This window comes from Podarcis bocagei (genome assembly GCF_964188305.1).
Source record: "Podarcis bocagei genome assembly, chromosome: 2".
Lineage (NCBI taxonomy): Eukaryota > Metazoa > Chordata > Lepidosauria > Squamata > Lacertidae > Podarcis > Podarcis bocagei.
In genome coordinates, this window is record NC_138126.1 from 20239793 (window position 1) to 20262680 (window position 22888).

A 22888-nucleotide genomic window follows, 5' to 3' on the forward strand; every position below is an offset into this window, starting at 1 on the left:
CCATTTCATTAGATTTTCCTTAACTTTTCAAAGAAAGTTAGCTCCCTCCACAACTCCAGTGTAGTTTTGCAGAAGTCTCTTAATTAACCTCGGAAGTGCAACTGTGCCTTAGTTTAATTTCTTTCTCCTTTGGCTGATAAATCAATCCTTTGGTAGGTATCTCATTTGGCGGAAAAAGCCTCTTTAAGGGGTTTGTATAATATATGTACAATGGTACTTCGGGTTAAGAACTTAATTCGTTCTGGAGGTCTGTTCTTAACCTGAAACTGTTCTTAACCTGACGCACCACTTTAGCTAATGGGGCCTCCTGCTGCCACCACGCCGCCAGAGCACGATTTCTGTTCTCATCCTGAAGCAAAGTTCTTAACCTGAAGCACTGTTTATGGGTTAGCGGAGTCTGTAACTTGAAGCGTATGTAACCTGAAGCGTACGTAACCCAAGGTACCACTGTATATTTCTAATGTAAAAAATGACCCCCCTTAAGATTGTTTCTTAGAGGGCAGGGGGAAATTCGAGGAATCTTTTTTTATAAAAAAAATGCACCCATGAAAGTTCCTTTTCTCTGTCTGCCTCCCATCTTCCAGACTCTTCTTGAAGAGCAAATCAGCATGTGATCTGGGAGCATGGATGGCCACAGAGAAGAGAGAATTATGTATGTTTATTTAATGCAGAGGTCTGTGCTGTTCTTGTTTGGTTTTGCGGTTTTTACACACAGGGAGCCAGAGGGATTTTCCTCTCTTTTTCCTAGTGACAGAGGAATGTTGTGCAATATTTTGGCACAGGACAAGGGGTTATTTATAGACTTGGGGAAGGGAACTTGCCAAAGCTTTGCTGCTCACTCCTTGTTTCAATGTGCGGCTTTAGTCACTCTGTTCCAGGGCACCTCCAGGAAATAGGCCTGACCTCTGAGAAGGAGGAGGCAGCGTGTGAGCCATGTTCCCTCACAGCCACATCAATCGTCGCCCCACAACTGACTGCACAGAAGTGGTTTTACCATCACCAAGCATGGTTTGAACACAGCAAAGAATGCGTGCGGAGGGCTGAATGGGAGCACTTTTTCTGTATGTGCGACTGTACTACAAACTTTAATGACAGAGAGCTGAACCAGGGATAGGCAACCTAAGTCCCATGGGCCACAAGCGGCCCACGGAGGTCATTTAACTGAGCCGCCCCCGAACCAAGCTGCCTGCTTGGTGAGTCCCCGCACACTGCACTAAACAGGTGCAGTGCGGCGCAGGGACTTGCTCCTGCATCACCAAAAATCGCTTCTGCACAGACGCCGGAAATCGTGCGAATGCATGCTCATGCGCACACGCGATCCAGCCCATGGAGGGATCTCTGTTGGAGTGAACTGGACCAGGCGAGGTAAGCCTTGCCAACCCCTGGCTGAACCAAACACCACCATTGGATAAGTCCTAACCATATCTACTCATAAGTAAGTCCAATGGGACTTACCTCCAGGTAATGAGGCTATGCCCATGGACTGCAAGACGATCAAACCTATCCATTCTGAAGGAAATCAACCCTGAGGGCTCACTGGAAGGACAGATCCTGAAGCTGAGGCTCCAATACTTTGGCCACCTTATGAGGAGAGAAGACTCCCTGGAAAAGACCCTGACGTTGGGAAAGATGGAGGGCACAAGGAGAAAGGGACGACAGAGGACAGGATGGTTGGACAGTGTTCTTGAAGCTACCATCATGAGTTTGACCAAACTGCGGGAGGCAGTGGAAGACAGGCATGCCTGGCGTGCTCTGTCCATGGGGTCACGAAGAGTCGGGCACAACTAAATGACTAAACAACAACAACAAATGAGGCTAGGATGCCAGTCAAAGCAAGCAGAGTAAAAGCTGGACTGCCTCCTCCCAATTTTCCAATGGGTCTCTGGGGCAAACAGACTTAAGGGAGACCAGGGCAGCCACCCACAGCCCCCACCACTACCCAAATACATTGGGGGCAAAAATATGTCTACTTAGAATTAAGTCCTATTGAATTCAGTGGCACTTACTTCCATGCAACTGGGTTTCCTTCTTCAATGGAATTTCTTTCTCAGGGGCCCGTCTTCTTCTCTTCCTGCTGCCACTCGTTTCCCCTCCTGGATTTGCTCTTTCCTTTCTATGCCTTTTCAGCAGGCAGAAATCCGAGAGGTGCACCGCTCGGGAGAAGGCAGCAACAGTTCAACTTCTGCTTGGGGAGCGATGTGATGGCTGGGCGAGCCCCTTCTCTGTAGCAGAGAAAGCAGCAAAGAGGAGCGGCTTTGGGCAAGAGGCCTGAGGGTTCTAGCAAGGTCCAGAATCCATCCAAAGGGAACTCGGCCCCTAGGCTAGGAGTTGGCTCCTAAGATCCTTAAAGGTAAAGGGACCGCTGACCATTAGGCTTTATTGGCCAAGGGAGACGGTGTACAGCTTCCAGGTCATGTGGCCAGCATGACTAAGCCGCTTCTGGCGAACCAGAGCAGCGCACGGAAACGCCGTTTACCTTCCCGCCAGAGCGGTACCTATTGATCTACTTGCACTTTGAGGTGCTTTCGAACAGGTTAGCGGGAGCAGGGACAGAGCAACGGGAGCTCACCCCATCATGGGGATTCGAACCGCCGACCTTCTGATCGGCAAGTCCTAGGCTCTGTGGTTTAACCCACAGAACCACCCCCTACGCTCCTTACCAAAGCCTAAAAAGCATTAACTAGGCTTTTGGAAGGAGCAATGCCACAGCCGCAGGTGAAAATGGGGGCAATCAAGGCAGAACCCCGAGGCGCCTTTACAGAAATAGAATTGTAGAATTGGATAGGGTCCTAGGGTCATCTAGTCCAACCCCCGGCGATGCAGATATCTCAGCTAAAGCATCCATGGCAGGTGGCCATCCAAGCTCTGCTGAAAAACCTCCCAAGGAAGGAAAGCCCACCGCCTCTACTGTCTTTCACTTTCTGAACAGTTCTTTCTGATATTTCATCACAGGAGCGCAAAAGCCCAAGTAACATTTTCACCAAAGACTTCCGGCTGTTTTGTTTGGGCGACTGCCCAGTCCAGAAAAACCACAGAAAGGAAAAACCGTGGGCCTGGGTTACCCGAATCACATCAGTCCACCCGTTTACGCTAACTCGCCTCCGTATGGGGTGAGTTGAAGGCGGGGTCAGGACGGGGGGTGTTGCTACCCGCACCCCCGGTCACGTCTCTTTCCTCGCTGCAAAGCGGCTGCTGGGTGGGGAATAGAAGGAAGGCTGCGATCAAACCAAGTAAGTCAGGGTGTTTTCCCATAACCGAGCGTAGGGACCGGACAGGCGAGTCTGAATCTCCACGGGCTTTTGCGGTCGGGGGGGGGGGGGCGGCCGGGGAGAAGCAAAAGTCCGTGGCTGTTTGAGACGAGGCTTGTCCCAGAGGAAAGCCCGGCTGCAGCTGCTCTGCGCGCCGTTGCTGGGATAACGAGAAGTCCCATGCTGCCGAGGCGAACGCTAGCCCACTGGGTCTACTCTGGAACGCTAGCGGAACTCTAGCCCACTGGGTCTACTCTGGAATAGGACTGGCATAGTAGCCAACTGCTGGTGGGGCAGCTGACCCCCAAAGCAAGTAAATAAATAAAAATACTTAAGTAACTGGCCAATTGTGCTACAGATAACTCGGTTCTTTTCCCTCCGCCAGCATAAAGCCTGCCTTTTCCATGGGTCGAGGCCGCTTGCTCCCCCCATAAAATATTTGAGGGGGATGGGTTTTCCCCAAAATGGATGAGCATTGCCATTCAAATGGTGTGTATGTCTTGGGATCATTTTTGTGCCCCCCCCTCCATATTTTATTCAAGTCAGCATCCTTACCTAGGCCCTCTGCATCTAGCTCAGTCTTGTTCAAACCGGCTGCCAGCAGCTCTTCAGAGTTTTAGAGGTGGGGGGGGGGCGGTTATTCCCAGCCCTACTTTTGTTGCTGGGGGTCGCATCTGGGTCCTTGTGCGTGCAAAGCTGGTGCTCCGCTGCTGAGCGAAGGCCCTGCCCAGTTCACATGTTCCAGGAAGGTCTCCATTTCCAAATTCAGGAAGAGAGGTTGATTCAAATGTTAAGGGCAAATGTCAGCGGACTTTGGGCAAAGAGAACCGAGGATCCCCGAGTCCTTTTCGCCTCCTCCTTAATAGGAAGTTTAGCGTAGGCGCTGCGGGTTCTGGGCTCCCCAATTCCTTTCCACGTCTTTCTTTCTCTCTTGATTTGTGTGTGCAGGGGTGCAAACTTGAATAAAACATTGGGGGGAGGGAGATAAGCCCCGCTCCACATAATCAGTCATATGATTGGGTACACCCACAGTATTTAAATGGCAATGCCCATCAACTTGGGGGGGGGGTGCAGCCCTCTAAAATATTCCATGGGGGGTGGGGGACGAAGCAGTGGCGTAGCGTGAGGGGTGCAGGGGGGCCGGCCGCACCGGGCGCAACATCTGGGGGTTAGGGTTAGGGCGCGCAAATCCACGGGTTAGGGGGCGCAAATTACTTGCCTTGCCCCGGGTGCTGACAACCCACGCTACGCCACTGGGACGAAGACCCCTCTGCCCCTAGGAGTTTGCTCCTGTGTGTGCGTGTAGATTCCAGATCAGCTCTTCTTACACCTGTCATTCATTCATTCATTCATTCATTCCCCCGCCCCCTGTGAAATAAATAGTGCTCCCCGCGACATTATGCTCCTTAAGGATAAGATGTCCCTTCCGTGTGACACCTACCACCACCCACTCACGTCCTCCTGCAGTCGTTTCTTCTGTCTAAAGAAGAAAAGAAAGTTTCCGATTTTCTGCACACGCGCGCGCTTGCGCCCAGGCGTACACTCCGCGCCGCCTCCCTCCCTTTCCTTTCCTCCCCGAGGCAGAGAGCCATCGAGCCGAGTAGCGACAAAGGCAGCCCTCTTCTAACCAGGTCGGTAGGTGATGGGCCTGTGCGCGGGGCCGGGGCGAGTCTCTTTTCTCTTAACTTGAAAATCTCCTCTAGCTGCTAATTGCTTCAACTACTTTCTTCCTTTCTGAACTTTTATCCGGGATGGGAGGTGGGGAGAAGTCTTGTTCAAAACGATGGGGATTTCCGAGCAAACATTCGAGCAGGGTGTCCTTTAAGAGGAATGCCATTTAAGAAGAGAATTAAAAAAAAAAAGTTCCGTGCATTTGACGCCAATTGGTTCATGTTCATTTCTTTTATTAACTCTCACCCAGAGGAACCTACACCCTCTGTAACGCATACATATTTGGGGCTTAACTGAACATGCTGCTATAATCTTCTGCCTTAAACACATCCTGATTGTATTTTGCTTTGCATCTGGTGATCAGTACCCATTGTTTGTGTTGTCTCGTGTTATTCTGAATGAAAACGTTTTTAGAATTTTAGAATTGCATAATATTATTTAAGAGATTTGTTTTTAGAATTGCATAATATTATTTAAGAGATTTGCGCTTTCTGCTGAAACTTGCAATTTCTCACAATACAGTAATGAGCAGCCTTTCGTGTAATGAAAGTTAGCGGTGGTTACTTCAAAGATGTGGTAATAAGGTGGGGAATTCCAAACTCCACTTACCTGCTCAATTCCTTGAGTAACCTTGGGCCAGTCACTGTCTCTCACTTTCAGCCCGGCCAACCTCAGAGTCCATTGCCAAAGTTCAGTAGGTAGGGAAGTTGCGCCGAACTCCATGGAGTAACTTAGGGTGGGAAAGCAATATATGAACATCTGGACAATTTGTGAGGTTCTGTTGCTGTGAAGGTTTTATTATTGGTTTTTTATTGTTTGTTGCAGTTTTGAAAGGGGGGGGGAGATACCCTTAACCAAGACTTAGGAGCAACAGGGGCAACCTCACAAGTGATGGCCATCTGTCATGGACGCTTTTTAGCCGCGATTCCTGCATTGCAGGGGGTTGGACTAGATGGCCCTTGGGTACCTTCAAGCTAAGATTCTTCGATTCTGCTCTTGGTTAACTGAGGAGGCCAATTAACCATGCGGGCTCTCTATGCCTCAGCTGTTTGTGACAAGCAGATGTTCAACAGGTTCAGCTTCCTCACCTATTGATGTGCTGTCTTCCTAACCCAAGGAAATGATGGACCAGCCGTAAAAAGGAAGACAAGCCTATTATTCTGCCTGCTTTAAAAATATGCTGCTAGGTGCACCATCGCCAAAAGCAGCTGCTGCCCATTCCTTCTTGCAAATGGTTAATCATGATGTCTCTCTGTTATTTGAAAGTACAGTGGTACCTCAGGTTACAGACGCTTCAGGTTACAGACTCCGCTAACCCTGAAATAGTACCTTGGGTTAAGAACTTTGCTTCAGGATGAGAACAGAAATCGCTCGGCAGTGGCGCGGCGGCACTGGGAGGCCCCATTAGCTAAAGTGGTGCTTCAGGTTAAGAACAGTTTCAGCTTAAGAACGGACCTCCGGAACGAATTAAGTACTTAACCTGAGGCCTCTAGATATGAACAGGATCCGTTGTGGAGCCCCGTTTGCATCTAGAAGCAAATGTAACTAGTGACGGCACGTCTGCACATGCGCGTGTCGCTTTTTGCTGCTTCTGCGCATGCACGTGATGTCATTTTGAGCATCTGTGCATGCACAAGCAGCCAAACCCAGAAGTAACATGCTCCGTTACTTCTGGGTTGCCGCAGAGCGCAACTCAAATGCGCTCAACTTGAAGCGTATTCAACTCGAGGTATGACTGTACTTGTCACTGAGGTAGCTTGAAGGATTGCAGCACAGCAAGATGTCTTCTTCTGAGACAGACTGTTGGCCCTGATAGCTTTGTATCATCTACACTGGCTCTCACATTTGTCATTGCACGACCCCTGTGAGAGTGTTTGGCTGAGAATGAGTGACTGGACAGAGGGAACATAGTTTGTTGCTGAGTGGGGATTTGAGTCTGACACTCTGAACACACCAGTATCTGATGGGCTCTGCTGGCTTGTCGCCCCAACCCTGGCCTCACCATTGCCCTGCTTTGCCCCAACACCACCCGGGTAGGCTGGGTCATAGGCCAACACTCTGACCACTATGCAATAATCCAGTTTTACAAAGTATACCAGGAAGATCTGAAGCGTTTTGTATTGACTATCTTTTGGCTGACCAATTTCCTGAGATTACTGCAAAGGTAGCTTGTTTTTGTGCTGCAGCAGTTGCTTGTCGGCGTAGGATCCTGTCTTAGTTTTAAAATTACCTTATGTTGTTTTTTTACCAATTAAATATAATTATTCTATATTTCTCATTTTAAAAAGAAAATATTTTACATTGTTTTTAACTCTACATTTAATAGCATGCTCAACATATTATATTGTGTTTTATGTGCTCTGTTTTTTTCCTATCTTCTCTACTGGTTATTGACTGAAATAGATGATAGATATAGATAGATTAGATAGATTAGATTAGATAGATAGATAGATGATATAGATAGATAGATAGATAGATAGATAGATAGATAGATAGATAGATAGATAGATAGATAGATAGATAGATAGATAGATAGATAGATAGATAGATAGATAGATAGATGTGGATATACATCAGTATGTCAGTGGTGGATTTGCTGAATAAATACTCTGTGTTTCTGAACTGCTAGAATAGCACCCTCTCAAGTAGCAGGGCATTGACCCACTCGGCAGGCCAGTATCTGCCCATAAGAGCCTAAGAAGATGAGCCCCTCTGGACCAAATCAATGACCCATGTGGTCTAGCATCCTCTTCTCCCAGCGAGCAGCCAGATGTTAGTAGGAAGCCCACATGCAAGACAGGAATGCAACACCCCAACTCCCCACTGGTGCTCCCCAGCAACTCATCTTCCTCAGCAATGAGCTACCAGTTGGCCATCAATGAGGTTAAGGTGAAATCAGAATCATAGGATACCTGATTCTGGATCCAATATCTGGAAAGTGTTTGTGTGTGTGTTTGTGCGTTGGTGGCGTAGGTTCACAAGCCAGTTCCTTTTGCTGGCTTCATTTTGTTTCTGTTTCAGGTGACCTAAGACCAGAAGCTTTGTGCGCAACCAGAATTGCCCCTGGAGTGCAATTTTTCTCAAAAATGTCTGTGTGTGAAAGAGCTCACATGGCAGTCGAAGACGATCATGACCAGGTGGAGTCTCCCTTTGTCTCCAATGGACCCACTGCAGGAAGGCAAAGAGCAGGTAACTGTGGCCTCCCTATTAGGCAGTAAGGCATTTGGAGCAGAGATGAGGAACTGGTGGCCTTCCAGATGTTGTCCTTCCAGCCCATTGGCCATGCTGGCTGGGGATGCTGGCAGTCTAACAACATCTAAAGGGGCACAGATTCTCCATCCCTGATTTGGAGCAACCAGTAGCTGCCTGTGCGAAAAGATTCTGCTCTAGGAAATAGCAGCTGGATTTAGGAGTACAGTGGTACTTATTTTTCTGATATCAGTCCTAACCCTGGAGAGCTGCAGCCAGTAGACCATTTTCAGCTGGGTGGGATTGACTCAGTATAAGGCAGATTCCCAAGTTCTGCTGGCATTGGAGGCAGCTGGAGACTTGGGAGCGTAGCAATCTGCCTTCTACAAGCATTGGCCATTAGTTCAGTGTTGCTACACCTCGGATGCAAAGAAAGCCATTATAGCAGAACTGCTGGTCATACTCTTGCATGTAAGCATTAGGCCAATTAAACTCAAATAACACTCAGCTATGGTATTTGGGCCTGTAATAGAAACCATCAAAACGCAATGCAGCCATAAACCACACACTATTCATTGGATTAAGGTGGTGATAGAGCGGATTGAGTTGCCATCCGATCTCTCAATGGCAAAAAATAACTGGCATCTTACGGTGAGCAAATTGCAAACTTTCCAACAAGTATAAACCTCCATGCTCCAGCTACTCCCTAAACTTTTCCAGCTCAAGGAACAGGGCATCTGCGGCGCCAGGGTGCAAAGATCTGCCTAGCGCCCCTAGGTTGCCCAGAGCTGTCAACCTTTTTTTAGGGGGGGGACCCCAAAGTTGTTCACCTTTTTAAGGAAATGGTTGTTTACCTTTAGAACGATTGTGGGACACAGGGACTCACAGCGCCAACCAATGGGGGTGCCAGCGCCCCCCACACAGGGGCATACGAAGGTGGGTGCAGGTTCCATGCTGGAGGGGGACAAAATGTTGGGCGTCACAGTCGCCACACTGTCCACCTGCTGCCTCCCCCCCCCTCCCCGCTGCATGGTGGCTAACTGTTGATTTCTGAACTTTGAATTTTATTGTTATTCACGTTTTTATACTGTTTTTTATGCTGCTTTTACAATTAAGTGTTTTAAATTTGTTGTTAGCTGCCCTGAGCCCAGTTTTTGAACTGGGAAGGGCAGGGTATAAATAAATTATTATTATTATTATTATTATTATTATTATTATTATTATTAAGATGGAAAAATTTAGTGAGTAGCTGGAGAAGGAGGTGGATGTGTCTACAGTAAAAATGTGTTAATACTTGTGGGAAAGCTTGCATTTTGCTCACCATAAGATGCCAGCTATTGTTCCTGGTAAGTTTCCCCTTACGTTTCTGGCTTAAAATAATAAAACAACACTCTTCATTAAAAGTAACAGGAAATGTTGTATTTGACTGCTTCCGTGATGTTACATTCCACCATCAGCAGCCTCTGCACCCTGCCGCCCCTCCCTGCCCCCGCCCCCGGGCATGTGACCACCTGTCTGTCAGCGTCAGGGACTGGGTGGGCATGGAGGGCTCCCTCAGTGTGCTCACGCACTGCCAATGTAGAACATGAAGCAAAAATGATCCCCCCACACCCTTGTAGATGCACTTGATTTCTTTTTAAAGGGGCCAGCCCTAGCAAGCCTGCCAATTGGACTATGCCTTAAGCAGCAAAATGTCTTGGGCTGACACAGTGACCCTGACTCTGGTGGCTGGGTGTCCTACTTGGCAGAGTACAGTCCTCTACTTCGTAATGGCTTCTGTTCATTTGGGAGGGTTGGGTTAAAGGCAAGAGTGAAGACTAGAAAAGTCTGAAACTCTTGCCATTTCCCCAGCCTTTGGGTATAAGCTAATGCAACATATCACCCCACCCACCTACCCAATCCCTTTCACTGGAGCAGGCAAGGAGGGCTGATGTGTCTTCTTCTCCCCCCCCCCTTTTTTGTGTGTGGTTAGGACACAATGAGTATGCAGCTGTTTTACGCCGGCACAGCGGCGTAGCTAGCCGCTCGGGTACCTGGCACGGGGGCATGTCCTGCAGCCAGGGGCGAAGCGAGCCACCCCTGGGGGCAGAGTGAGCCTCTCCAATGCTTGGAGCCTCTCCGCCGCCTCCCCCTTAGCTGTAGGGTGGCTGAGGGAGAAGCAGTAGGCAGACGCAAGTCCCACGCTGCCATTTCAGGCAGCGCGGAACCTGCAGGCGCCTAAGCCACCACGTCACTCCTAAAAAGTTCCCTGAGCCCAATTTTTTTAAAAAAAACTCATTTTGTCACCCTCCCCCCCCCCAGTGACGACACCCGGGGTGGACCGCACCCCCTGCACCTGCCCTCCTCCACAGACCATCTTCATCATCATCATCATCATCCTCATTGTCATTATTGTCATCCTCAGCGTTCTCCTTGGCACTGGAGCCACTGGTAAGTAGTCCAACTGTCCATGCTGCTGCCTTGATACATTTTTCCTTTGACCTCCCCCCCCCATTCCCTTATCCAGGTATCTTCCGCTACTAGGTCTGAATTACAGATTTGGCCCTTCCCTGGATTTCAGCCATTGCTACAGCCTTGCTGCCTGCTAGTCTCTGTGCTGCGGCCAGCCTGCCACCAGCTTTCCATAGTGCAGCTATGAGATGGTACCCAGTATCAATACATGACTGAAGCTTCCTATTATTACAAGTTTTGGGTGGGTGGGTGGGTGGGAAGCAAGACCTCCTCAAACCCTTAGACTTGGTAAAAGTTAGAAAATCAAATTTAGTTGAAAACTGAACCCTGTGGACTCAGCAGGGATAGTGGAGATCAGCCATTACGGAACAAAAATGAGTCACTGAGACAAAGGGAGTGGCTCTGACCACAGAGCACAGAGAAGAAGGTTGCTGGGGCAACCAGGCATGATGTCAGAGAAGAATTGTAGGCAAGATGGAGCAAGCAGACACAAAGGGGAAAGTCCTCTGCAAGGGCTGCTGGGAAGGAAGGAGGAGGAGTTTCGACTTGATATTCCTCCTTTCACTCCCCTTAAGGAGTCTCAAAGTGGCTAACAATCTCCTTTCACAGAATGCCGCTGCAAGGCTCCTTACAGGGTCCTTGCCATGGGATCACATTCATTCAGTGCTTTACCAACTGCACTGGCTCCCGGTGGAGTACAGGGTCAGCTGTAAGGTGCTGGTTTTGACCTTTAAAGTCCTGTGCGACCTAGGACCCACATACCTACGGGACCTAGTATGTCCTACGGGGCCTCTCCTGGTATGCCCCGCGGAGGACCTTAAGGTCCACAAATGACAACATTTTGGAGGTCCCAGGTCGCAAGGCGGTTCGATTGGTCTCAACTAGGGCCAGGGCCTTTTCAGTACTGGCCCTGACTTGGTTGAACACTCTTGTCACAAGAAACTAGGGCCCTGCAGGACTTGACATCTTTCCGCAGGGCCTGCAAGACAGAGCTGTTCCGCCTGACCTTTGGTTTGGACTCAGTCTGACTCTTATGTTTCCCTCCCCTTATGGTCTTGATTTATCGGCTACTTTTAAAATGAGGCTGCATTTTAAATTGCATTTTAACCTGTATTTTAAATTTTTGTTTGTTTGTTTGTTTTCGTTTTGTTTTCTTTTTTTCTTTTTTCCCTATTATGTTTTTACTGTGATTTTATTGGTGTTAGCCGCCCTCAGCCCTGCTCTGCCTGGGGAGGGCGCGGTATAAATAAAATTTATTATTATTATTATTATTTTCCCTTTCTCCCACACAACAAACACTCTGTGAGGTGAGTGAGGCTGAGAGACTTCAGAGAAGTGTGACTGGCCCAAGGTCGCCCAGCAGCTGCATGTGGAAGAGCGGGGAAGCGAACCTAGTTCACCAGATTACGAGTCCACCGCTCTTAATCACTACACCACGCTGGCTCTCACGCTGAAGGAGGAGAAAGGCAGAATCTTCTGGGCTGGTGGGCTGGCTGGTTGAAAGCAGTTTGGGAGAGATACCTTGGCCTCCAGAGCTGCCCTGCTGTGGGGGACAAGCCTCTCTTGAGATAGCCGTGCTGTAAGATCCGGACTCCCTCCATCCAAACTCAGCTGTAAAGATGTGAATACAACATACTTCTTAAAGCCACTATGGCCTCTGCTGCACCTTCATTTCCCCAGACCCTGGAAGAAGGCCAAGACCCCTGGAATCTTGTGCACTACTGGGCAGAGATTGGGGTGGCCTCTAACAATATTCCACAAAAGGCAGGAAATGGCTAAGGTCAGCACTGGGTGACTTTCCTTGTGGTAAGTGTTGCTTTGATAGACATGGCAGAAAAACGAATTATAACTTTGGGCCCATGTAGACCACTGTTTTATTGAAGGTGGATTACGCAGCACGTTCTTGACACAATAGTGCATCAGTAGTGGGCTTATTCTGCTTCATTCATTCATTTATTCAGCCATGCTTCCCCAATGCTCCCACATTGCCGCAGTAGAAGGAGGTGAGTGGGAGGCAGATTCGTCAGGGGCAGTAGAGGCAGAGAATCCATCCTCAGCCCCCCTGCCAGCCACAAGCTGAGCTTTTGACTAGGAGCTCCTCACCTCCCACACCTGGTGGCCCCAGAGCATCATCTCCCCTACACAACAAAACCCCCTAAACAAATAACGGAAACCTCTGAACAGCATGCAAAATTGTGGTTGGGGAAAAATACCTAAAGCAGTGGTTGGAAAAAACAAAGCAGTGGTTGGGAGGCAGGAGGAAATCCCCTAAAATACAGTTTGTAATCTGTCAAGGATTACAGATCTGCTCCAGGCAATCCTTTGTATTGTTACAAAAGTTGGGTGCCAACCCCACCTCCCCTCTCTACTGAGCAGTAGCAAGATCCAAGGGGGTTCCATGCACTCACCCAGGGTCTCTGTTCTTTTGGAGAATTGAGACATGGCAGAGACTGTTGTTGTTGTTTAGTCGTTTAGTCAAGTCCGACTCTTTGTCTTCCCCTGCCTCCCGCAGTTTGGTCAAACTCATGCTGGTAGCTTCGAGAACACTGTCCAACCATCTCATCCTCTGTCTTTCCCAACATCAGGGTCTTTTCCAGGGAGTCTTCTCTTCTCATGAGCTGGCCAAAGTATTGGAATCTCAGCTTCAGGATCTGTCCTTCCAGTGAGCACTCAGGGCTGATTTCCTTCAGAATGGAGAGGTCTGATCTTCTTGCAGTCCATGGGACTCTCAAGAGTCTCCTCCAGCACCATAATTCAAAAGCATCAATTCTTTGGTGATCAGCCTTCTTTATGGTCCAGCTCTCACTTACAACAGAGACTGTTGTAGCTTTAAGAAATATGGTTGATTCACCTACAGTATTTACACCTTCGGTCTGCATCTAGGGAGTCCAGATCTTACAGCATGGTCATTTCAAGATGGGTTTATCCCCCACAGCAGGGCAGCTCCGGAGTCTAAGGCATCTCTCCCATCTCTTCAACCACTCTGCCCAAGATGGATGATGATGATGATCATTAGTGTTGTTGTTGTTGTTGTTGTTGTTGTTGTTGTTGTTGTTGTTGTTGTTGTTTATTGTTTATACCCTGCCCATCTTGCTGAGTTTCCCCAACCACTCTGGGCGGCTCCCAATCGAGTGTTAAAAACAATACAGCATTAAATATTAAAAGCTTCCCTAAACAGGGCTGCCTTCAGATGTATTTTAAAGATAAGATAGCTGCTTATTTCCTTCACATCTGAAGGGAGGGCGTTCCACAGGGCAGGTGCCACTACCGAGAAGGCCCTCTATCTGGTTTCCTGTAACTTCGCTTCTCTCAATGAGGGAACTGCCAGAAGGCCCTTGGCACTGGATCTCAGTGTCCGGGCTGAACGATAGGGGTCTTTCTTTCTCCTCCTCCTCCTTCCCACAACACTTTACTAAAAGACTCCCATTTCCCGTCACCTCACACCCAGCTACCCTGACACCATCTGCCTCCCCAGGCCAAAGGACCCCTTTTGTCGTATTAACAGATTTGCTCTTTGCTAGGCCATCCAGGCTGCTTTGCATAAGCCAGTCCGGGGATTCCTTGTCTGGGCACAGTTCTGCAGCATGTACTTTCACCCATATCCCAATTAATCAATTGATTAATCACAATCTAGGTTTTAGGTGGGTCCCCCCCCCCAAAAAAAATACTATAACGCCATGTTTACTCAGGAATAAGTCCCACCATGTTCAATTCAGTGGTACCTCAGGTTACATACGCTTCAGGTTACATACGCTTCAGGTTACAGACTCCGCTAACCCAGAAATACTACCTCAGGTTAAGAACTTTACCTCAGGATGAGAACAGAAATCATGCGGCGGCGGCGGCAGCAGGAGACCCCATTAGCTAAAGTGGTGCTTCAGGTTAAGAACAGTTTCGGGTTAAGAACGGACCTCCGGAACGAATGAAGTACGTAACCAGAGGTACCACTGTACAGGATTCAATTCAAGGCACAGGGAACACATTTCTGTATGAAGGGTGTGCCAGCTGCCTTGAATGGTGTGGCCACTCCTCAAAAATACTCACCCTGGTGGCATTTAGCAAACACTGTCCTGTTGCAAATGCCCCTCCCCCCGGGGCAAGGTGCCTGAGAGGGCTGGGTGACACAGCTGCAGGCATTCCTGGAGGAAGCTAACTGGGCGAGGCTGGGACATGAAGAGCACCCTCCATGACCCCCCCTGCTGGCCCCCCTCAATGTGTTGGGGGGAGTCAGCCCCCTGAGCCTCAGGGTCCCTTTCAACTCTGTGATTCTAAGATTCTCTGATTCTGCCCATGGTACTCAAAAAGAGGAGGTCGGATAAGACAGCATCTAACTCTGTGTGTTTTTCTCCGGCCAGTCTGTTCTTGTAAGGCGCATGCATGTCCATCTGGTTGGAAAGCCTACGAGCAGAAATGCTACTACTTTTCAGATGTGGAAAAGAACTGGACCCTCAGCCAGAGCTTCTGTGCTTCACAGAAGGCCTCCTTGGCTGTGTTGGAAAGCAAGGATGAAATGGTGAGAAATGCCAGTATTTTGGCTGCTGAACATGAATGTCCTTTGCGATAGTGATAAAGATGCTTAGCCATTAGGGGCTTTGATGGACTTTATAATAAAGTCTTTATCGGGCATAGGCAAACTCGGCCCTCCAGATGTTTTGGGACTACAACTCCCATGATCCCTAGCTAACAGGTCCAGCAGTCAGGGATGATGGGAATTGTAGTCCCCAAAACGTCTAGAGGGCCGAGTTTGCCTATGCCTGGTCTTTATTATAATATAAAGCCTCTTAGAATTTTACCCACAAAACACGAATACATCATATAGATATTGGCAAAAGAGGTTTGCAATGCAATCCTAGCCATGCCTATGCATAAGTAAGTCCTATTGAATTAAGTGGGGCTTTCTGCCAGGTAATAAAACTATGTTTGAAAAGCTAAGTTTCAAAGTGGATTGGGACCATGTGTTGAGGTTTCTGCATTTCGGACTAGGTGGCCCTTGGGCTCCCTTCCAGCTCTACGACTCTATGATGCATTACCCACATTATGTATGTCTTTGAAATACTGTTACAAGGTAAGTAAGGTTAGGATTGCACCTTAAGTTTTATTATTTCTTAAATGGAGATCCTCCAGTCCTAGCCCAAAGAAGGCTGCAGTAGATGGCAGGTCACAGCTGGTCACCTATCTAAGAAGGTAGGGGTTCACTCATTTATTGGAATGCTTAATAATAATAATAATAATAATAATTTATTTATACCCCACCCATCTGGATGGGCTTCCCCAGCCACTTCCAACAAAATATTAAAATACAGTAATGCACCAAACATTAAAAGCTTCCCTAATTTGTTTGCCTGGCACCTTCATTATACACCTTTAGCCACCAGGCAAAAATGTTTCTTTTTAACCAGGCCTTTGGTTGATCTGATTGACATCCTATGCCCTTTTTAAAATGTGTTTTTTTGTGGGAGAGAGAGCTATTGGGTTGTTGTTTATATTTTTATTATGTATTTTGTGGTTTTTCATCTTGATACCTGAGACCCCTGGGTATAGGGCAGTATAGAAAATCAACAAACAAAGGGTGGTATATAAGTGTATTTTAATCCACATTTCAGGCAACAACAATGAAATAACCATGTGCAAAATAAAAACAGAAAATGTGTATAGAGTCCAAGATATAAATCTCATCGAAGCACTTGCATATGTTCAGTTGCCTGTGATTCTAGCAACTCACATTCCTTAACATTCATTTATTCTGATCATTAAAGCACTTTGTGATGAGTCTAAAAGGCAAGAATTCCTTTTGGATCGGTGTCACCAGAGAGCCAGGACAGCCCTGGAAATGGCTCTATGGAAACAGCTCGGCGTAAGTCCTCTCTTTTCTCACCTGTCCTTCAGAAGTGAGACCACAAAACCAAATCCGCCCCCTTGGGTAGTTGCACAGTTCGTGACCGATGCCAGAAGAAAATAGCCTTAGTTCCCCCAGCGGTTTTAAAAAACAAAACAACAACAACCCAATAATAATATTCAAGGGTATGATGCAAACTTTCGCTCAGATTTGCACCTGTAGCTGTGTCCTGTAGGCGCTCACAAAAAACAAGGTGTGGTTAAGTCAGCACCCATAAGCAGATCAGCTGAGCAAGAATCAGTAGGCTAGGCAGAATCCATTCTGTTATGCACCAGGCACAAATGTCTCTGTGCTATCTCTGTTCTTTGTGGGAACTTGGTCTATAAATAAGGGGGCTTTCAGCACCCTGGACAGGTCACTGGGAGCTGATTCTACATCCCACCTGGACTACCCCTCCTAGGCTCCTTTCAGCTGAACGCAAAGGCTTAAAGCAGCAACCCTCTGGCCATGGCCTCTCCATCTAATCTTGCTTATGCTGTGGAGAAGGAACTGAGAACATCAAACACCTGACTATAGTTCTTTTGGGGAAATGCTATAGTTCCTTTGGTGAATCCAGCTAAGCGGCTGCTGTTTCTGGTGGAACAAGTTTGCATTGTTTTGGACTCCAATACTACCGATGTACATAACTGTTATGTGCAAGTGATGGTAAGCCATCTTAGCACATCAGTGTGTTGGCCAGGATCAGTTCCAGCATAACATTTTACTTTGGTGTAATTACTTTCTGATGTAAAGCTATGAGAGTGTGACGGGGTGAGCTCCCATTGCTTGGTCCCTGCTCCTGCCCACCTAGCAGTTTGAAAGCACGTCAAAGTGCAAGTAGATAAATAGGTACCGCTTTGGCGGGAAGGTAAATGGAGTTTCCGTGTGCTACTCTGGATCACCAGAAACAGCTTAGTCATGCTGGCCACATGACCCGGAAGCTGTACGCCGGCTCCCTCGGCCAATAAAGCGAGATGAGCGCCGCAACCCCAGAGTTGTCCGTGATTGGACCTAACAGTCGGGGTACCTTTACCTTACATTTCTAGGAAAAATCAGTGGGCAATCTAGATGCTCAAGGATTCTCCCTGCCCATTTATCTCCTCCCTGAAGGTTCACGGCTTACCAATCTGGATGAAATCTCCCTGTTAGTAACTGTGTTCTCAGAAGTTTTCTATTTACTGCTGTCAGGGAAATACCAACTCTTGCATAACTCTTGTTTGTGTTGAAGGTTGGATGTCAGTGGAAATGGAGGAAACTGCGCCTTTCTACATGACGAACCCAAACCCAACTTCTTAAAATGCAGCAATGAACACCACTTCATCTGCACCAAAACTATGTAAGAGGCTGGAGCAGTGCCTGGTGTGAACCACATAGAGTGATATTTATATAAACTATTTTCTGATTCACATTCTATAGCCTTTTAAATGTGTTTTCGTTTTTACATTCAGCCCTGTTCTTAAGGGTTTGGGGCCTTACTGAAAGAAAACAGCAGGGATATCTCAAGCCCTTCTGAGGTAATGTGAGGTAGCACAACTGAGGTAGTGCCTGTAGTTGCAGCTGCTTCCTGACTCAACTTGCCCATTGAGCAAGTGCTGACCTTTCAACATATGCAATATGTAGCAGGGGGTGAAACCTGCAGTTCCCAGAATTGCTATCCTGCACTTGCTAGAACAACTCGCATCTGAACCAGTGGCACGCCTTCCGTGGAACAGAGGAACTAGCTTAGTCCCCCGTGTTTCTGGTAAAATTAGACACACAAACATCTGTGCTTCATTTCCAGAAGAAACCTTTCCTCCTCCCTTCACCTTCTTGCTTCTCCCCTCCTCCCTCCTTCGACCTTACTTTCCTGAGCCTCTTCTTTAGCCCGCTCTAGCCAAGTCGGAGGGGCTGCGTTCCTTGCACTGCAGATCCGAGGGCGCGTCCTCCTGGTGGCGCAGAGTAGCGGGCGCATACTCAGATGCAGAGGGAAGCGGCTCCTTCAACTGAGTTCCTCTACCACCGGTGCTATTATTCTGCCCTCTGCGTACTTTACAAGGCACAGAGGCGAGGAATGCTCTTTAGCAGGCTGCTTGAGACTACAATTCCCATCATCCCTGACCACTGGTCCTGCTAGCTAGGGATCATGGGAGTTGTAGGCCAAAAACACCTGGAGGGCTGAGTTTGACGAAGCCTGCTCTTTAGCATGGAAAGGGACTTGGTTGAAGGAGCTGCTTCCCTCCACGTCTAACCACGCGCCGCCAGAACTGTTGCTTGCAGCAGTGTGTATTGATTTATCTTTTTTTCCTTTTCCTTTTTTTTTTTACAAGGGAAACGAATCGCGTGAGCATCCCTGAGATCTCCCCTGCCTTCTATGCATTGCTTCCCCCCCTCGTCTCTCGCACCCCCCAATGCTTTTGCCTCCGCCTCTATTAGTGCTTGCTGGGGGCTGCTGTGTGTGTCTCTGTGTGTACTGGTGCCAGCGCCTTCTCTGGCCCCAGGCGCAGATTTTTGAGGTGGCGTGCAAAGCAGGCATCCCCATGCGGGCGCCCCGGGAGCTGGGTGCAAGAGACTCGGAGAAAGAGAAAGAGAGCAGAGGAGAATGTCAGAGAGAAAGGGCTCTGCGCAGCTGCCGGGAGGGCGAGGGAGGGACGGAGGGTGGTGCCAAGGGGAAATCAGCACGGTCAAGCCTGCGCGCCGCTTTGCTTTTTGTTTTTAAATCATTTTTATTGATTTTCCAATAAATACAGCCAGTCAACATGTCCACGTCATAATCTATTTAAAAACAACAAACTAAAATAAAAAAGACCAAATTGCAACCCAAATTGTAATTATTAATTTTTCTGGGCTCCCCATAGTCTGGACCTCTGAAGCATATCTGCAAATCTTCAATCCTGCCTCCTCTTGTTGTTTTTCATATTTCCCACATTCCGATCTTAACGCTTTAAAGTTCTCTGTCCCTGGCTGTAATGGTTCTAGGGGTTGCTCGTGCGTAAGTTGTCGCCACACCTGGCTGGGTTACCTGGGTGAACCCTTTCTGTCCGGACAGCCACCCATCCGTGGCTGTCTCAATCGCTGGCAGAATCCGTCAGTGGACGTTTCTTGAACATCTTCCAGCAAAGAAGTTCTTTGACGCCTAGTCTCCTCCTACTCTCCCTGCACGGAAGTCTTCTGCGCAGGGAGGGTGTGGGCAGTGGAGTACCCGTGCTCTCCCCGCTGGTCTCCGGTGAAGAGTACTGGAGCCTCCTCTCCGATTCCCCCATCTGCCCCCCTTCTCCACTGGTGCTACGCTGATTTCCTTCCCCAGCAGATGGGCTGCCTCTCTCCCTACTGGGACCCTCTCCAGCATCCCTCTGGAGCCTTCCCTCCGCCTCTGGCTCCAATGGCAGTTCCCTGAAACTGGCTCTACGATTCTCAGTCATGTCAAAAATCATATATCCTTTCGTCCCTCGAATACAGCTTTATTTCTGTACAGTGGTACCTCAGGTTACATACGCTTCAGGTTACAGACTCCACTAAGCCAGAAATATTACCTCAGATTAAGAACTTTGCTTCAGGATGAGAACAGAAATTGTGCGGCGGCAGATCATGCAGCAGGGCTTGCCGATCAGAAGGTCGGCAGTTCAACTCCCCGCGACGGGGTGAGCTCCCATTGCTCGGTCCCTGCTCCTGCCAACCTAGCAGTTCGGAAGCACCTCAAAGTGCAAGTAGATAAATAGTTACGGCTCCGTCGGGAAGGTAAACGGCATTTCCATGCGCTGCTCTGCTTCACCAGAAATGGCTTAGTCATGCTGGCCACATGACCCGGAAGCTGTACGCCGGCTCCCTCGGCCAGTAAAGTGAGATGAGCACCGCAACCCCAGAATCGGTCATGACTGGACCTTTACCTTTACTGTTGTCCATAGAAGAGGATGGTGAAAGTTGATGCCTCTGAACATGTGCAGAGTGTGGCACCCTCCCAAGTACACTAGTGGCCAAAATTGTGGAAACCTTTTGGGGGAAGTGTATTTCCACGTTTTTTGGAGTAATACCATAAATTACATATCAGTGGAAAGATAATTTAATGAAGAATGTAATGCAACAAAGTTGGTTCAATTATCTGTATTCTATCAAAAGTTATAGCCAAATAACCAGAAAAAGGAGTGTTTATAGAGAGGCAATCAAGTGCCATCTTGTTTTGGCAATGATGGCTCATAACACCACTTTTTCTTTCTTTTTCTTTTTAGTAATACCATAAAATTATACATCAATGGAAAGATAACTGAACCATCAAACCTCAGAAATACACTTTCCCCAAAAGTTTTCCACAATTTTGGCCACTAGTGTAACTTCTGCCTGCTCAAGGCCATTCTAGAGTTAGGGGATAGGAGGGTCTAGGAGTGGGGGATTCCCATGTGTAGGATATCCGTGTGTGTGTGTGCTTTAAACAAATCAAGTGATTAAGTGCTGGGAAGGTGTGGTCGCTCTGTTCTAATACTTTCCCCTGCCAAATATTGGATGCATTGGATGGTGTAAAAGCATCTCCACTGAACGCCGACTATTGGGCGGATCCTGCAACTATTCTAAAAAAATGCTGGCTACTGGCTACGGTGTAGTTTGCCAAGGCAACTAGCCCTAACTGTTCCCCTACAAAAAAAAAAGTTGCTGGTCTAAACAAAATAAAGATGACTGGGTGTTTCACACACAACCTTGTTGTTATTTTTTGTTGTTATCCCACACTTCCTGTCTCAGAAGAGACGCTCAAGACAGCCACTGTAATGGGACATTTGCAGGCCTTTTGTTCTCAGGAGAACTATGGCTTCTTCTCTCTCATTAGGACAACAACTCAGACATTGTATATACCGGGGTAGCCAACATGGTACCCTTAAAACGACATGGACTACAGCACCCCATTGGCAGGGGTGACTGGAGTTGTCATGTTGGCTTCCCATATGTGCATGTTGGCTACACTATGTTGGCATGCACAGCAATTACCCCACTATCTTCCCTGGTGTTCCAGGCTCTTGTATGTTTCTTATTTCTCAGGTAATTTATTAAACTGGTTTTTTTAAAAACATCGCATGAGTCACAAAATTCAGCCACCAAAAGTATCCCTGGACTCTTCAGTTCTCAAAAACAGCAGGATATTGGTTCTCACCTGGTCTAAATGATGAGGTACCTTAAGCCAGTTTCCTCAGATCTGATGGGGAGGCCTTTCTCTATCTCCCACCTTGGAATGGGTGAATCAGTCAATGTATGTTTCTCTTACTTTCCCATTTTGTCCACTTTAGTTATCCACATTTTCGTCTCAATTTGTGATATTATTATTATTAGTGTCATAGTTAAGAGTGCTAGACTCGTAATCTGGTGAACCAGGTTCGCGTCTCCTCCACATGCAGCTGCTGGGTGACCTTGGGCTAGTCACACTTCTCTGAAGTCTCTCAGCCCCATTTACCTCACAGAGTGTTTGTTGTGGGGAGGAAGGGAAAGAAGAATGTTAGCTGCTTTGAGACTCCTTCAGGTAGTGATAAAGCAGGATATCAAGTCCAAACTCCTCCTCCTCCTCTTCTTCTTCTTCTTCTTCTTCTTTATTATTATTATTATTATTATTATTATTATTATTATTATTATTATTATTATTATTTTATAAACTCCTCATGGAAATGCATCAGCATTGTAGTGGGAATGTCTCATAATATATGCAGTTGAATGCAAATTTCCCCTAATGTATACATTTTTGTAAGGCAAATGTAGCAGACAGAAATGGTGGGATGCAAATGAGCAGAATCCACTCCTGGTGCCTGTTCAATGTGGGCTGGCTTGCCTGCTTTCTTGCAGGCCGCAGGAAACTGAGCAGACTCACCTACGTAAATGCTCAGCTATGCTAAAGGCATCCACACTTCTCCTTTTTACTTTCATGACATCATGTATGGCCCTCATATTCAGCAGCAAGGATTTTGTAATGTCATTGCAAAATGGCTGTGTGCTTTTGAAAGAGGGGTGGGAAGCTGAATATTTGTGAGGGAAGGAACTGATGCGTGGGAAACAAAGGCTGGTGCTGTACACACACACACAAACACACACACACACACACACACACACACACACACACGCACACACACACACACACACACACACACACACACTGTCATGTAATTCTACTCAATATTGATCCAGAGCAGAACTCTGACATATAGTTAGTAGAGTAAAAAGTTAAACACGTTGCAGAATTCCCAAAAAGTAGACCAGAGGCAATTAATATTTCATCCAGCAGAGCTTTACTGAAGGCAAATGAGCATAATGGTCACATTCAGGATTGGCACAGTTAATAAGTCTAGTTGCAACAGACTTAACTTAAACTTACAATAACTTATAATAAGTCTAAACCTTAACACTATAGCATGCTATGTACAGAACACCACACCAGAAGAGAGATGGAAAGAGGAAATAAAACCCAGGCCTCCTTCTAGCATGACTTTGATAGCATGACCTTGACAGA

General features: G+C 47.5%; 1 protein-coding gene and 1 long non-coding RNA gene across 3 annotated transcripts in view; both read left to right on the forward strand.

The window, feature by feature from the left end:
• LOC308581066 (uncharacterized protein) overlaps positions 1-10586 on the forward strand; it is a 123245-nt gene extending 112659 nt beyond the window's left edge. Inside the window, exons 3-4 of one of the 2 annotated variants that reach the window (XM_081183521.1) lie at positions 7941-8108; positions 10410-10586. In XM_081183521.1, the coding sequence (XP_081039647.1) occupies positions 7941-8108; positions 10410-10546 (305 nt within the window). In that variant the 3' untranslated portion in view covers positions 10547-10586. The remainder of the gene's footprint in view (positions 1-7940; positions 8109-10409) is intronic. The other variant, XM_081183522.1, reaches the window with a different exon arrangement.
• A 4304-nt stretch (positions 10587-14890) lies between these two features.
• On the forward strand, positions 14891-17859 carry LOC308581272. The gene is made up of 3 exons (XR_014004913.1): positions 14891-15072; positions 16316-16413; positions 17663-17859. It is a non-coding gene; the product is annotated as an uncharacterized lncRNA (long non-coding RNA).
• The last annotated feature ends 5029 nt before the right edge of the window (positions 17860-22888 follow it).